The 17265-nt window shown below is 35.2% G+C and overlaps 1 protein-coding gene across 1 annotated transcript; it reads right to left on the reverse strand.

The window, feature by feature from the left end:
• Positions 1-2890: 2890 nt before the first annotated feature.
• On the reverse strand, positions 2891-15380 carry LOC105043817 (ras-related protein RABH1b). The gene is made up of 6 exons (XM_073255584.1): positions 15113-15380; positions 9751-9821; positions 6853-6941; positions 6450-6561; positions 4583-4673; positions 2891-3168 (listed from the first exon to the last, which is right to left on the reverse strand). Exons 1-6 carry the CDS (start codon positions 15227-15229, stop codon positions 3022-3024), a joined length of 627 nt encoding a protein of 208 aa, XP_073111685.1. The 5' UTR covers positions 15230-15380; the 3' UTR covers positions 2891-3021.
• Between the last annotated feature and the right edge of the window lie 1885 nt (positions 15381-17265).

Here is a 17265-nt window from a genome sequence, read left to right on the forward strand (position 1 = left end):
CAAAAGAGAGAGAGAGAAAAAAATTATTTTTTAGATTAAATTTTTTTTATAAAAAAATAAAAAAAAAAAAGAAGAATAAAAGGAATATAAATCTCCTCAAATTCATAATTTTTTTTTCTCCAAATTTAAAGGAATTGAAAAGAAAAGAATCAAAAATTAATAAATTTTTTATAATTTTCATCTTATCTTTTTAATGATAAAAAATAAAATTAATATTACATTTCAATTCTAAGTTTATTTCAAGCATTCCATCTAAGCCTCCCATCCGATTGAAACATCTGTGGAGGAAAAAAATTAATAAAAATAAAAAAAATAAAAAATTTAAAAAATAAGTCTGTTTTTAATTTTTTTTTGAGTTTGTTAGATTTTTTTTAAAGTATAATAGTAAAAAAATTACAATATTTTTTTTCTTTTACTTTCGATAAAAAAAATTATGTTATTTTTTTTCTTTAAACTCTCAATCAAAAAATATATATTTATATTTTTTTATTTTTTATTTTTCCTTCCTTCTCCGAACTCCCAACCAAAGCGTTGGAGACGGCAGAGGATTCGGAATAATTTGTAAGATTGTAAGCGTTAGGGTTTGTGCCGTGGGATTGCACGAGCAAGGAGGTCCTTGTCTTGGCTGCAGCATTGTGTGCGTTCCCTTGGTGTCGAAAGCACTTTGTTGGGACGAGCATCATGTGTTCGTCAGATTGTTTCACTCGTTGAGATGGTAACGGCGATTCCTAGGTGAGAGGCTCTGTTCTCCCATGTTGTTCTATCGGCGTGTGTGCTGTTGTTGGCAGCGGATCAACCCGGGGTGATTTTGAGATCAACGCATCATGTTATAATCGTTAAAATAGATGTCATAACGGTTTCAATCACCCCATCGTTTATTAAGATAAATAATGTAAAAAAACATAATGCCTACTATTTCACAATACTTTTCATTGCTTTCTATTATAACAAACCCTTATAACATAAATAATGATTATGATTTTCACTTGCCCTTTTTATATAAAATGATGTTTTCCAAAATTTTCTCAAACTCATCTTCACAAATATTTTAAGATCCTAATTTTTTTATTTAATAAAAATGAAAGGAAGGATATTACCATTACTTTTCCATTAACATTTGTTATTTTTTGTTATGGTATTGTTATAACAGCCATTATTTTAATAATTACTTTAATATTCAGCATTTGAAAAGTTGTTTTGGAGATAAATAATGGCTATTATAACCATCATAATGCCAATAACAGTTCTAGTGGGTGGCCATTATAAAGGGATAACTTATTGTGAAAAATATTAATTAAAATACATCACACTTTAAGAGGACATTTGATATGCGATGACCGTCCAAAGATTAAAAATGATATAAATTGAGATGATGATATTATCATATTTGATTGCATTATGATAATCTTATATGATAATGACCTCAAATCACCATCACTTCTCAAATCATTGTCCGACCCATCTAAGATCACTCAAAACATAATCCTAGACTAAAATGGATACTTTCAATCCTATAAAAAAAATTAACATATCAATATACTTATATATTATAATAATAATATATCATATTATATTAATATTATATATATTATATTTACAATAAATATTATATTATTGATAATATTATTATCATATTAATATTTAATTATAATAATTATAATAGAAATATATCATTATATTATATATCTATTATTTTTATGTGCCTTATTTTTCTGATTAGAATAAATATTAGTAATAAAATAATGATATATTATAAATATAAACAAAGATATTAATTTTATAATAATACTCAATATATTTTTTTATAGATTAATAAATATCTTTTTACAAAATATTTATTAATAAAATATATTAATAAAAATGCTAATAATTTATTATAATATATTTTATATAAATAATAAATATATTTTATTAAATATATCAAACAGATCACTAATTTTAGATTTATACAAAATACCAATTCGAAGATCTTTAATTACTAAAATATAACATATCAAATGCGATAATATTAGATCATCAAGATTAAATTATCCCTTTATAAGAATCAGCAATGACTTAAAATCACTTTTGTGATCCTCTTTAGGTCCTAAACATTACCTAAATGGAATAATCATCCGCAATATCGGTCCCACTTCAACAATTGGGCAAGAACACCGATGACGCTTCTGTAAGTTCTGTTATGTTGCCATCATAATAGGATAGCGAAATTCTTTGTGCACCGTGCGCGGTCGGTGATTGGCTCTGGCAAAAAAAAAAAAAAAAAAATCACCGATATCTCCGGGCCTGAGCATGGGCAAATCACCACGCGCAGTACACAAAGAATTGCTCGAACAGCGAAAAAAATTTGACTTGATGCACAGATTCCTCTGACCGGATCTCAGAATGTAAAAAGCATGAAAAGCAATAAAAACATTCAAAAATTGTAATTAAGCATATAGCTTTATTTGAAACATCAAGAAGTGTCTAACAGAGCACCAACAGCAATAACAAATTCTCACTTTCAGCAACTAATCACTCTTTTGCATCGCACTAGTTTAAATCAAAATTCTCTTTACTGAACTAGCCAGAATCTTCCACTATGATGAACGGCAGCAGAGATCAACACCTTCACATAGTCCAGTGCCAGAACTACCAGTAATGGATGCAATGATGTCACTACCAGCAATTCAGGTAATAAATATGAAAATGTCAATGATCTAACTACATATTTTCTGCCTATACTCCTGAAGACAAGAAATAACTGCTGCACCTGTACCTACAATTGTTTTATATGTTTCTGATAGTCCTCTTGGTACCACTCTCTGCAATTACAATACTAAAAGATCTCTTCATGAACTAGAAATTATATATGAAATGCTAGAAATAAACTGACACAAATAGACAAGAGTGATTCACCCAGCACAACCTAAGTCGCCCATTTCTTTTCTGAGAAGGTCCGTGCAGTTCTATAAAGAAGGTGATAAGTGTCAATGCAAATCCAGCTGAAGCACTTGAAACTTCATAGCAGATCATCGATTAGCATCAGCAATTGCATCCTCCAGATGACCCCTGTGACTGGGATGAATTTACATTGGTAGCCTTCAAGTTCACATCAACCATGTCTTCCTGCTTTGTAGACGAGAGAGTCTCCATCCCTGGCAGTGCAGCAGCAATCTTCCGGAACAATGCCTGAAGTAACAAAGCAGTTATTAGTTGCCAATTTGGTGCAGGAAACAACCAGAATTAATTGAAAAAATGTCCCAATATAAAATGAAAAAAATCCTAACAAAACAAAAAGGAAAAACTTGGGAAACTGGAAGCTAATGGTTTCTAGTTGCTCCTCATATATCTAGTGACAGTTTTTTCCTAGTAGTAAAACTGGTTTCTCAAGAAAAGAACCTAATTGCACGAGCAACCAATATTGCTGCACATATCTGTCTCTTGTTCAACATAAAGTTCAAGAATTTTATAAAAAAATAATGTATCGAGAAATTCATATTCCATCTTTGATACATTTTGATCGGACATCACAAATTCCATAAGCATGCCTCCTAAGCAGTTGAGTGTTGGAGGCAATTTTAGGAAGCAGTCTGCACTAAGGTTATGCACCTCCTTGCTTGGATGCATGCACAACCAGAGCCCATTTGGTTGGGGAAAATCTGGGATGGGAAAATAAAACCCATGTCAGGTTACCATATTTGGTACTAAAAATCGATGAGAGATGGTAAAATAAATAGTGGATCCCATGTCTATTTTTCTGAAAAAGAAAATCAAACAATTTCCACAATTGAGATGGTATTTGTTTTTCCATGCCGGATTACCAACTGGCTGTATTCTAAAAATATCATTTCTTGACGAAAATACCCTCATTTATATAATATTAATATTATATTAGTTATATTAATATAATTAATATTGATTATAATATCAATATTACACTAATATATTATAAATATATATTCATATATTGATTAATAATATTTATAAATAATAATATATTTAATATATTAGTATATTTGCTAATAAATATTAACTATTGATAAATAATTAACAAATATTTATTAATTATCAATATATTATATATATAGCAAAACATACTAACTTTTATTTATACTAAAAATATAATTTCTAATATATGTATAATTAATTTAAAAATATACATTAACTCGTGTAAGCATATTTCAATATTCGAAATAGCAAATATTGATAATGTTTATGTAGATGGACCATAAATAGCCAACAAATGGACTGAAAAAAAAAGTAATTATCTAAATTGTTTACTTAAGGGCATTATTGAAAATTCAACAATATTTCCATATAAAATTGGCTCCAACCAAATATAGTAATCTTTTTTCGATGTCACTTTCTTAAATAATTTTCTCACCAAACAAACATGATAAAATTTATTTCCCCTTGCAATTATTTTTTTCAGAAATGATTCCTAAAAATCATTAAATTACCCCGTAATCTGATATATCCCAACCAAACAAACCCCCAAAATTTGTGGCAATGTGTTCTCTGATACAAAAGCTAACAACCTATTCAGCATGCCAGACAAACACACTCCAATGGAGGCAAAAGCAATTTTGTGAGAAAAATTCACCTTTATGTTGAAGCCAGCTTTGGCACTTGTTTCAATAAACATGACACCAAGATCTCGAGCTTTGGCTTCTGCTTCCTCTATTGAGACTTGCCTGTTGCATCAACCACATAACTGTAAACAACTAAATAGTTACCAACAGTGGAGGTACCAGAGATATTTTACATTGAAAACTTCAGACCTTTTGTTGCACATACAAGCTCTAATTCTGAGTAACTTGGACAGATAATTATTATGTAAATGGAATGAAAAAGACAGGTGCAAAGACAAGCTCTAGTAAACCTGGATGATTAGATAACATCCTAGCTTCCATATGAAAGTTTATTCATGCAGAGTGATGTAAACAAACAGAACATATTGTTGGCACTTGGCAGTTACTACAAACAAGTTATCCTTTTCTGCCTCATCAAAGCTTTTGCCAATCCATTAAGATAGTTAACCCTGCAATGATCTAATTCTTAAGTGGACTACAAATATAAATCGATTCTTGTAATAAATGTATTAATAGAAATCTAGAATATTTTCTCTTTTTGTGTTGACGGTAATGCAAATTATAAATTTGAACAATTTTGTTTGGAAAGTTCTCATCTTACCGGACCAACCTATCCATGCTTAATCTGAATAAAATTAGTGCCACTAAAATAACCAACATGAGGTGGAAATTCTACCCTTTGCATGTGCACTGTTCAAAAATCTCTAACCAGACACAATAACACATGAAAGAAAGTGTAAATACATGAATTGCATTGTCCAAGAAACATATGACAATATTTCACAAGTACTGTTTTTGCTCATTTTCAGAACTTGCAGAAAATGCTTCAGAAAAGTTAAATTCATTATCAAAACTTTTAGTAGAAAAAGCTTGAGACAATTATCATGGATGCACATCTCATATAACAAATTCTGAAATGTATTATGCAGCATGGGTGAGGAATGTTACCACGTAAAAGCAACACCCAGAGGAATGTTCAAGTGCCACACTGAATGTTGCAGAGGAGCAATATAGCATTGAGAAAAAAATGATAAACAACAAGATAGTCCTGTGTCTATGAGATAAAAATGTTGCATAGCATCCAGTTCCTTGCATCAGTCCACCAATGCAAATAAGCAATTAATGAAAGATCTGGTATATATATAATCTCTATTTCCAACAGACTACATAAATTACTCCATAAAATGATGTACATATCAGCCCTTTCAAAGGGAAACCAGGAGAGATGAAATTCCAGTTAACATCGACAAACTACCACATTGACTTGATCATGTTCAATCCTTCCAAAAAGCTCATCATGCATGTAGGATCAACTGAATCACGAAGAGATGAAAAGATATACTGTAATCAAAAATCTCAATCATCAGGTAAAAAACATCAGTTAACTCTGCAACAAAAGAATGCTTCAAGAGAACAACTCCTAGGAAGGAATACGTTTATCGGTCTAGTTTAGTTTAGTCCCTTGTATACAACAAAAACAAAACTCCTGCAAGAAAATAAGATGTACAGTCACCTGTCTTCTCAGGGACCACCGCATCATAAGTATCATAAAGAGTCAAAAATTAACCCTCACTGCAAATTAGCTATTTCTCTCCCAACCCAGAAAGTCATAGTTTTATGCATCCAATCTATGCGTAACTCAACTACATTTCTAATGTCCAGATAGAACAATTCTACAAGCCCTTTTACCAATCTTGTGAACATGACATGATTGTGCAATTAGTCTTCCCACACTCATAAATTCCCTTGTTGACGGAACTCATGATACTGAAGGAAAAAGCAAGGGAAAGAAAAAAGAGAAAAACCAAAACCTAACCGTAGCAATTTGAAAAGATCACCAAACTCAAGTAAATACATAACAAGACAATCATTGATCACCTCTTGTCAACAAGGTCTGTTTTGTTTCCAACAAGGACAATGATAACGTCACTACCCCTCTCTGTGCGAACCTCTTCAATCCACTTTGAAGTATTTAAGAAAGATTGTCGGCCTGCAATTTTTTTTGGGAAAAAAAAAGAAGTAATCAATTAAAAGTTCCCACATGCAATACAGAATCTAATGTACTTATAAAAGAACATAATATACACTCTAATCTTACATATAAGACTTGTTAACATAGGTTCTCAAGCATTTGAAAAAATCACAAGAAACTAACAAGTAGCACTTCACTGCCCAAGATACTTTAAACATTAGAAATGGTCATTGTGAATTTATGAGACAAATTTGCCAGAAAATATAAATTGATTCTTTATTTCTTTAAATGCATTAGTAGGAAACATACTTGCGACATCATACACAATGACGGCAACAGAAGAATCCCGAATGTAGCTTGGAATTAAGCTCCTAAATCTCTCCTGCCCAGCTGTATCCCTGTGGATGAAGAAAAGTAAGAGAAAGGATTGTCCAAAAAAAAGGTCATAATAGGAGACCATGTCATATAGCTGTATAGAATAAAATGCCTCGAGTTGCCTATAGCATTCTACTGCTTTTATCATTTTAGACCTAACATGTTTGCATTATTTTGCCCATCTCATATTTAATTTACCCATTCAATATTAATCATAATAAGCATTTAGCCTATCTTCATGGAAGTCATGCAAAAGGTTTAAAGAACAAATGTTAAGGAACTGAAACTCTGAGTATTGCTTCACTTTCAATGATAAAATAAGCAAACAACACAAATACAGAGTCCTTTATGGAACTACTTACATCACAATTGCTAAGCTTGGCATCTTGAAATTGTAGGATGGGGAACGGGAGGTGTAGAGGAACATATCAATTAATGAAAACACAATTAAAAGAGGAGCATAGACATGAGACTAAAAACTGAACTTTCAACTGAATGCTCAAAATGTCGATGCCACTTTCTTTTTGAAATTAAAATATGCTGCTTAAAATTGATACAAAAGTGAAAGATCTTTTAACCTAATCACTGGACCTACATTTGCTGGAACATCATCTCTAACTGAATTTCATGTGGTATCAAGATCGGCTGAGTGCCAGTAAATTAGCAGATGTTCACGACATGAATGAACTGAAATCAGAGGAACAGAAGTATGGGGTAGAACAAAACATCTCAAAAAATTTTATGAAATCTCTTTCCAGATATCAAAATTCAAAAGCAAAAAAATAAAAATAAAAATAAAAATCACGGACCATGATGCAAAAGAAGGCAAATGAGGAGAAAAGAAATATTATCAACTGAAGGTCCTCTTATAATTGAAAGCTACAAAATGAGATGATACTATTTTATTTTAATCAAAAGAATCTGTAATGGAGGAATTATTAGGTGAGTAAAGGAGCCACACTCGAGCAAGATGGGTAAGCTTGAGCATGGCTGAACACACTATTAGGACAGCTCAAGCTCAAGCTCAAGCGCTATAGGGGTTCTAGCTCAATTGAGCTTGATTAAGCATAGCTTGATAAGCTTGTTTGGTATTGAGAGCATGTGAAAGAGGGGGTCTGAGGTCACATGGGAGGTGGTGCAGACCATGGTTGACGCCACCCTGAACTGTCTGGTGCAGGGCATACCGAACCTAACCAATGGGGAACCGAAATGGTTCGCCCTGTCAACTTGGTAAATAGGCCGAACGGCTCCAATTTTAATAAACCCTACTGGCTTGGTAAATAGCCCACCAAATCAATTCACGATCCTTCAAGAGACCCCTCTCCCCACAGATCACGATAATAGCCCCCGCACCCCCACGCTCACAACCACTTCATGCTACTCGCCCTCCCCCCTCTCAAGCATCACTGCCCCCGATGCACCTCTCTCTCTCTCTCTCTCTGGGGTTAGGATTTTCCTCGGCCCTCCCCCTTCCTCTCCCACTCCCACCCCCAAAACAAAATGAAATTAACAAGGGCTTTGGAGACCTCTCTCTTGACCTCTCTCTATCCCCCTACCTCTCCTCCTACTCCTTTCTTCTCTCTCATCCCTCCCCCATACACCCCAAAATGGAATATTATGAACCCATACTGTGCCTACCTGGTTGCCAACCGGTACGCCTTTCGGTACTAGTTTGGTGAACCTTGGTTGAGACAAAGCAGCCAAGGGGCAGTGGGTTGGTAGCTTAAGATAGGGGTGCTGGCTTGGAAGATCAAAGGACAACACCAACATCAAGGTGGAACAACAATAGATTTTTCATCAAGCAAAGGAGGAAAAGGCAGCAGCATTGGTGTTGAGGCCAAAACAAACAGAAAGGCCAGATTTCAAGATCAACCAAAGGAATGCGGTGGAGCTCAAGAGGATTAAGCCAGAACCCAAAATCCATAATGTAAGAATGAGAGAGGGCCAAAGGAAGGGAAGGAATAGAGGTAAGAATGTTCCTTTAAGATTAGAGCATTCACTAGAGTTCGAGATGGCATGGTTCTGGCCATGTATCTTTAAAAATTTATAGCCAATCAAAGCCAAGATCTAGATCTGTGGCTGAGATAACTAATCTTCAATGTAGTAGATTCAAAGGGAAAAAGAGAAACATCTGTATAAAATAAGTCACTAATTGATAATATATACACTTAATTTTATCTTTATAGACTAATCTAAGGTATGAAGGGAAGGAAAAACTAGATGAGAGAGGATTCTTTCAAGAAAAGAGAATTCACAAGGGTTAGGGCTAGTGGGCTTCTGGTCATGTATCCTTAGGAATTTATAGCCCATCTCAAGCCATTAGATTGGGATCTGTGGCAGAGATAATTCATCTTCAATATAGTAGATTCAAAAGGAAAGAGGAAAATATTTATATAAATAAGTCATTAAATGATAAGACATATATGTATTTATCTTTATATACTAATTTCAAGCCATATTGAACTTGAGTACAAGCAAATTGGCTTAGCATGTTTTCAGCTCGTTTATGTTTTGAGCTCTAAACTTGAGCTCATGTTCGGCTCATAAACTAATCAAGCAAATCCAATTCAAGCTGAATCTTGAGCCAAATATGAGCTGTTCATGCACGGCTCATTCATTTGACAGCCCTAACCATTATGACTATAGTGAATGAAGACCCTAATGAACTAACACAAACATAAATAGTAAAAAATTTGCGAAATAAATGTTGATGTTGTATGCAGCAAACAGTAGAACTGTATGCATGACTAGAGTAATAACGTTATGCTTTTTTTGTGAAGATAGAAGCATTTTATTAGATAGGCGTAACATGAAATGAAGCCATGGCCATACCAAAGTTGCAGTCTGACAGTTCGATCTTCAAGGTACATAGTTTTAGATAGAAAATCAATGCCAATTGTAGCCTGTTCACCAAGAATAAAAGACTTGTAAGAACATCACACATAAAGAATAAAAATAAATATAATAAAATAAATTAACTTCCTTTATTCTACAAGTATGGTAGAACATTGAAATGATAATGAGAGCAAGAAAAGATGACAGAGCAACTTGATTATTGACCAAATAAATAAGTTGTACAACAAACTCCTGTCCTCATTTTCTGGGAATACACAAAGAGATACATTCAATTAACAGTTCCAAAGGAAATTCTCTGTCCATCTGTAATTTAAAAGATGCCTGTTCATCTAAGCTTTTTTGAAGAATATTAATGAGAACCATAATCCAGCTAATTTCTAAAGACTGCACAGTCATGCCATCTCACAAAACAGTTTGAAAGACCTCAAATAGATTCTTTAACATCAAGCCTAACCATCATCTTAAAAAGGGTAATTTAAAAGATGCCTGATCACTATAATACAATGTATAAAACCATTTGAAAAAGTAAAATTTTAAAGCAAGAGCTGAATAGAAATGAGAAATGAACTAACACAACATGCATCGACATAAAAAGTTAATTTAAAATTAAAACATATGATGGATTTCATCAGGTCACAGCAACTTAAAATTTCATAAGTCTAATAAGAGTCCCTAAAGGTTATGTTAAATGTGTCTGATAAGTCAGGCACAAAAAGGGAAAAACAAACAATTTTCGAGAGTAGACTCAATGGCAAACTGAAATGAATCAAGACAAAGTCAAAATTGGTTTTCAAGCTTTGGCAGGTCAGCCAATTAAGAATTAAGATAAAGTTTTCCCACTAATCTAAAAGACATAAGTGATGAATTTAAGCTGCTTAATATGCCAATGATTCGTAAACGTTGATACCTCATTTTATATAGAAAAAGATAGCTCCCAAGAAATAAATATCGACAATAATTTGGAAATGAACCAAGATGCTGACTATCGTAGTGAATAAGGAGGCATTGTTAGATGTCATTTATCAGTTTATTTCTATAAATTTCATTAGGCTGCATTGATATGAATAAAGGTTTTGGAAAGCAGATAATAGATAATTCACCTCTGGTGCAACATTCCAATGATGGAGCCAAAGGGGTGAGGGGACTCCAGCACCCCCCTCCCCCCCTTTTCTCCAATAGATATGTCAAATTTATTCAAATATATAGTTAAAAATCTGACATGACCTCCACTAAATTATTTGCAACCTACCCCCCCCCCCCAAAAAATAAATAAATAAATAGATATATGGTCCCCCTCCTCTTATTAGTAATTTGAAGTTATTAGGCAACTCCTTTTAATTAGGCAATCAACCTCCCATCTGCCCTTGATGAATAACCATTCTTATATTATAAATTGCTCATATTAGACTCTTCTGGATACAAAATCTTACTTAAAATAAAACCTGAACTTATATAACTAATCAACCTAGTCTCATTTCATATCACAAAATCTGTTTTCATAATCAATTAGGAGCAAGGTATGCTGAACCGGTACCGTCGGCCGTACGGCCAGCCGGCGTATGGATCGATGCGATTTCATACCGTACCGAACCAACAAAGGCAAACGAATCCGAATCGGAAGAAAAAAAGAGAGAGAGAGAAAAATACAGAGAAAAAAAGGAAGAAAGAAAAAGAGAGAGGGAAGGAGCCGGCGGGGCCGTCGGATGCCTCCGGCTGGCCGCCATGGTCGTCGGAGGGCGCAGTCCACGCGCGCGGCGCCGCGGGCGTGAAACAGGGGCGTCGCCCCTGTTTCGCAAATTATTTTAAAAAACCTAGTTTTAAGTGAAGCCGGCAAATAGTTTGCCGGCTTCACGATTTTTGTATTTTTTTTAAAAAAAACTCTTAAGTCGGCAACTAGGTTGCCAACTTCATAAGTTTAAAACCAAAATAAAAAATAAAAAATCGAAACAGACGGTCATCTATTTCGAAAAAGAAGAAGAGGGCGGAGCCGCAGACAACTCCACCGCTCAACCGCCCTCAGGCCATCGGCGTTGGCTCGCCGGCCACCGGGGCCCTCGCGACGAAGGCACCGTCCGTCTGGTAGGTCCCTCGCCCCTCCTCCGAGCGCTTCTCTCTTTCTCGCTCTCTTGAAAGCCCTATCAAGCGATACGAGCTCGAAAGCCCTTCGATGGCCGCAGCCGGCCATCGCCGGCCTCCGACAGCTCCCACCTCCCTCCCTCTCCTCCTCTCTCTCTTTCTCACTTTTCCTCTTTTTTTCTTTCATACTGCCCGTGTATCGAATTTACCGACTGAATCGTATAGGTTCCCCGTCAGTTCGGTACGATACGGGGTGTATCGGCCGGTTCGGCACGGTATGGAAAATCTTGATTAGGAGATTTTTTACCATAAAAGGGAGTCTGCCACCTAATATCATACACATACCTCATGTGGCTACTCCATAACCCCCTGCAAGAGCCGCTCTCTCAGCCTATCCTCTCATACTATCTATGTTTAGGTTATTCTCTTTATGATTTTCTTTATTCAAATCTCTGCTTTTCATGGATTTGTAGCTTGTCAGACTTTAAGTTATTCTTACCAGGAATATGTGATCATGGATACCTACGTATTTTTCCCTTCAAAATAAATATTAAAATTGTTATTGTTGACTAACATGTTTCAATCTGTAATCAGCTTAAACTCTGTCTGAAATTTCTTTTGACATATTAAGTGCATTTGGCCCCTCTTTCGAGAACAATGTAGCTCCATTGCTATTCTCACATCCTATGAAAAAACTCTAGGTTTGCATGTGGAATGAAGAATCCAAGTTCAAATTTTAAAATCAAACTCAAGTTTTGATCCGGTCAAGTTATTGGTTCAGGCACAACTAGAGTTCAATCAAGAAGGTATTCCAAATTCTATAGAACATAAATTACATTCAGGTCAGACCAGCAAGAAGATTCAAAAATGTGGATTACACATGGGTTGAGATGGTTAGAAGCTTTTGAAATATGAGTTATTTATGTCATGAAGTTAGTAACCCAGTCAGGTCAAGTTGCTTTGGTCTTCTTACCTAACCCAACCCAACTCAAAAGTACCCAATTCAGATTTGATTTGTCATGATAATTTATTCAATTAACCAAACTTGATGCCAACTTAAAAATCTTCAACCCAAAATTTTGATTATTTTGGCTGGACCAGGTTGAGTTACATTGGTTTGAACAAGACTTAAGCCAGGTCAGGAAGGAAGTCCATGAAATGTCAATTACATTTGGCTTGAATTAGGTAAGAAGCTACAGATTTTGGATTACATATGAGCTGTGTTAGTTAGAAAACCTAAAACAAAGGGCTAGATGTAGTTAGATCAATTGGGAGCTGAATCATGAAGGACTAGGTTTAATTCAAGGTGGGAAAATTGCATAAGCCTCCAGAGACAACCAAACTTAAAATTGGGTTAACATTTTACGACCCAGGCCCCACATTAGGCATATAAGTTGAAAGAGAGATCATATTCCACATAAAGATTAAACCTCAGTTGGTGTCATCAGAAATACTAGAAATACGGTTTGCAAATTTAAGAAATATGGGTTGGGTTAGTTAAAAGCACAAGAACTATGGGCTAGATATTGGTTGGCTTAGTTGAAGTCAGTCTTAAATTCAGGTCAAACTAATCACACTCCATCTTCAGTTGGACTCCATCTTCAGTTGGATCAATCGAGACTAAATCAAGCTACAATTATCATGTAACCTTTCCATCCATGGACACAAAAGTAAATAGGCATACTCATAATAACACTAAGATTGCTCCATTGTTTATGTGGGTTCGAAACACATAAACAGCCTCTCTATGTGTGGGGCAAGGCTGTTTACATCTGAACCTTCCCCAACCCTCCAATGGCAAGAGTCTTATACACTAAGCTTCTCTTTATAATATAACTATATAAATTTTACACAATTATAAGTGAACGTAATGTTTTCTATAATTCAAAGAAGACATATATAATTCCGATCAACATTAATACTTAAAATTTCTTCAAGATTGCTGTGTTTAGATGGTTCATAGTAATTACTTTCCAAAAAAAAAAAGCTTTTTGTGAACATAGAATTTATAAGGGTTGCATGATTTGAAGCTGATGCTAAGTCACATGGATTTTTGAATTGGGGTTCAAGAACTCATAAGGACTGCAGGATAGTTATTTTATTGCTATATCTAAACTTTGCATTTTACCTTGACAATAATTTTTCCCTATATGTCAAGAACACATAACTGTGTTTTTTTTTTTAATTTCTCTTTTTTATTTGGTCTACTTTTCATTTTCTGTATTTTATCTTTTCTAATATGCCATGTGCCACGGAGGTAGTTTACTTGTTCTCCATTATAGAGATTTTTAAAATTTGTTTCCTAATGTTTTTCAATATTTTAAAATAAAGAGCACAATGGTTCATGCTAAATTATGAGAGCCCTAATTAGGCCATCTAGCAAAAAAGCATGTTTATATATAGTCAATCAGGGTTCATCTAATTGTTATTTTGAATACCATGTACTTTGCAGAAGCTAAAACACAAGTAATCATTTCTAACTATAATTTTCATAATATCTTTCATACATAAATCCAGATCAAAGAGAATTTATCAACCATCAACAACTAGCAACAGAAGAAAGGAATGTCCCAATACATGCTGGTTTCTATCCCCCCCACTCCCCCACCCCCAACCCCACGGCCCACCCCCAACATAATGACAGTATTCATCACATTCTGCAGGGCACTGATTTTTATACAACTGGGTGAAGTATCTTGGATGACAAATCTGGAAGGATGGTTGGGTGTCCATGCCATACGTCAATGCACCAAGATATAGAAATATAATAAAAATTCCCAAAAATAGTATTCAACTCCACTCAAATCTTGCTATTCCCGTTTAGCTAATTAGGCGTTGGCTTTTCCTATCCTGGGTGTTTAAAAAAAAAAAAAAAAAAATCAAACCAGCTGATGTCATTTCAAGAACGGGCAATTCGAGAGGTAGATCTCATATGTGCAATCGTCCATATTAAAAAATAATAATAATAAATCATACAAATTGCCCCAAAAAGATCCCCGAAACACTTGAACCGATACAACTATAATCGATCGGGCAAACCCTAAACCAAAAATGCAGATCAAAACAGAAGAGATCAATCTCGATCCAACGCTTATCAAAATCACCAAACCCTAGACGAAAATACCGATTACTACTTTTAAAAAAAAAAAAAAAAAATCCGATGAGATCTACACTTCTACGGAGCAAAAAAACCATGAAGAAAATATAAAAGAAAAATGGAAAAGATCAAACCCTAGATCATGGATCGAGGAAAGGTATCTACCTGGTAGGTGTTGTCGAACTTGTCGTACATGAATCTGGTGATGATGCTGGTCTTCCCCACCGATTGATCCCCCAAGAACACCAGCTTGTACTTCGCAAGGGCGGAGACCGGAGCCATCACCGAAGAGAGAGCGATCTCTCGACCGAATCAAACTCGAGGGCGGAAGCACGGAGAGGAGAGTGAGGGGCGTCCGGCGAAAAAACAAGAAGCCGAGAGGTTTCTCTCCTTCTCCGCTGGTCCTTTTGTTTTCTTTTTCTCACTTCTTTTCTACTTCCAAATTGTTTCCAGGCATCTCTGCTCGCGCACAGTGAACAGCGTCGGCTGTACGCGTTTGATGTTCCGCCAGAGTCGTTTAGGTCTAGAAAGATGATTACCTAGCTGGCTTTTTATTGTTGGTTTTATTCCAGTAACGCCAGGACAGCTGGACTGTTTGTCCAGACAATAGTTTCTCGGGGAGTAAGAGACAACTAAAAGAGGACGTGTCACTTGCGTTCGAAAACGAGAATATAAATAAATAGAAAGAATACAGAGAAAGCTTCGCTGGTAGAATAAAATATTTCTGGAAAAAAAAAAAAAAAAAGAAGAAGCTTTGTTGATTGCCTAGCGGCATGGTGAGATCAAATATAATTTATAGTAGGTTATTGGACTGATGGTTATGTCATTATGCAGTGTTAATAAAAATGAGGTAAAATTCCACTTGAATCATCAAAGTTGATAAAATAAAAGATAATATTAACACATCTTAGAATAATTTTGTACAAATTAAGGAACGATAGACGATGGTAGTAATTAAATGTCACCAATTCTTTTCCACCGTGACTCTCGGATATTCATGGACAGCAAGTATGTGGCACGGCCGGTAACTCGGCGAAACTGGGGAATTCCTTCAATAACGACAAATCTAGTTCAATGGCGCAACCGTAAGATTGTATGACCAGATTTGCAGTAGGAAACACATGAATAGTGTGATGAATGTGCCTTGTCGGGAGTCAGGCTTGATGGCAATTCTAAGCTAATGTTACTATATAAAGAGTCAAACTTTGGGGGTAGATGTATGTGCCTATAAAATTCACATCTCAAGAACCGAGAAGTCAGTCCACTCAGAAGGCTATGTTGCGGTCTGGATGCAATATATAAAGTATGCATTTGATCCTACTGAGGTTTCCATTCCTTATGTTTCCGTAATCAGCAATTCCTTATTTCTTCGATGTCAATATGTATTTAACTTCCAACCGCCATTCTCTTTGCTAGTTTTTGTCAATACCTTGCAACTAGCATCTATTTTCCTCTTAGTAATATCTGCATGTCTTCTTCTCTTTCCACTTAGAATCCTTTTTATCTTTGATCCTAACTCTTGTTGCTGTTGCTAGCTGCGCAACGATATATTGAAAGATGACGATACCATGAGGAAGCCAAGTTGTTCCCCCATGTCAAAATAGGTATGGACAAAAACTGGCAAAGATCCCCATGTCAATACTGATTTTAGTTGCAAATTATCACATCATTGGTATGGTGCTTGTTTTGAATTCCTAACCTGTTTGCCCCTTTAATAAATAACTGAAAAATCAATCTTCTGTGTTCATTAGTTGCTAACTTATGCTCTCTCTTTTTTCTCATCTTGGTTTTCAATGCTTATGGCTTGTTTGGGGGTTGGAATTTGCAGGGCCCTTGTGGGCTCATGGACTGATGTTGTCTCAATTTGCCACTAACCAAATTTTTACTGCGGGCCAGAATTAGCGAGCTAGAGCGGCACTTGCAAGAAAAATAATTAGAGTCAGCTGCTCGTTGAGCATGCTGCTGTTGAATTGAAGTTAATGCAACTCAAGCATGGCTTCCCAATTGCATAGTTATTTTTCTTTTCATATATTTTTCGTTTTTCTATTTTTTGGCTGTTTTTCTGCCGGGTACATGGTGCTCGCGTTCGGTGTGCTTGAATAGAAGCATAAATCCAGAACTGTTATTACTGCATCGGATTTTGACTCAATGAAGGCTATTTGAGCGTAATGGCAGACGAATAAAATGCATTAGGTTCCGGAATGTGCTAATTCAGTTGGATGATCCTTACCTTTAAGGCATGCTCGGAAGTCCAGTTATTCTGATGTGCTTGGAATTCCAACCGGCTTATCTGTGCAAAATCTTCTGAGCTGAGGCAT

The sequence above is a fragment of the Elaeis guineensis genome, chromosome 4 (assembly GCF_000442705.2).
Source record: "Elaeis guineensis isolate ETL-2024a chromosome 4, EG11, whole genome shotgun sequence".
NCBI lineage: Eukaryota > Viridiplantae > Streptophyta > Magnoliopsida > Arecales > Arecaceae > Elaeis > Elaeis guineensis.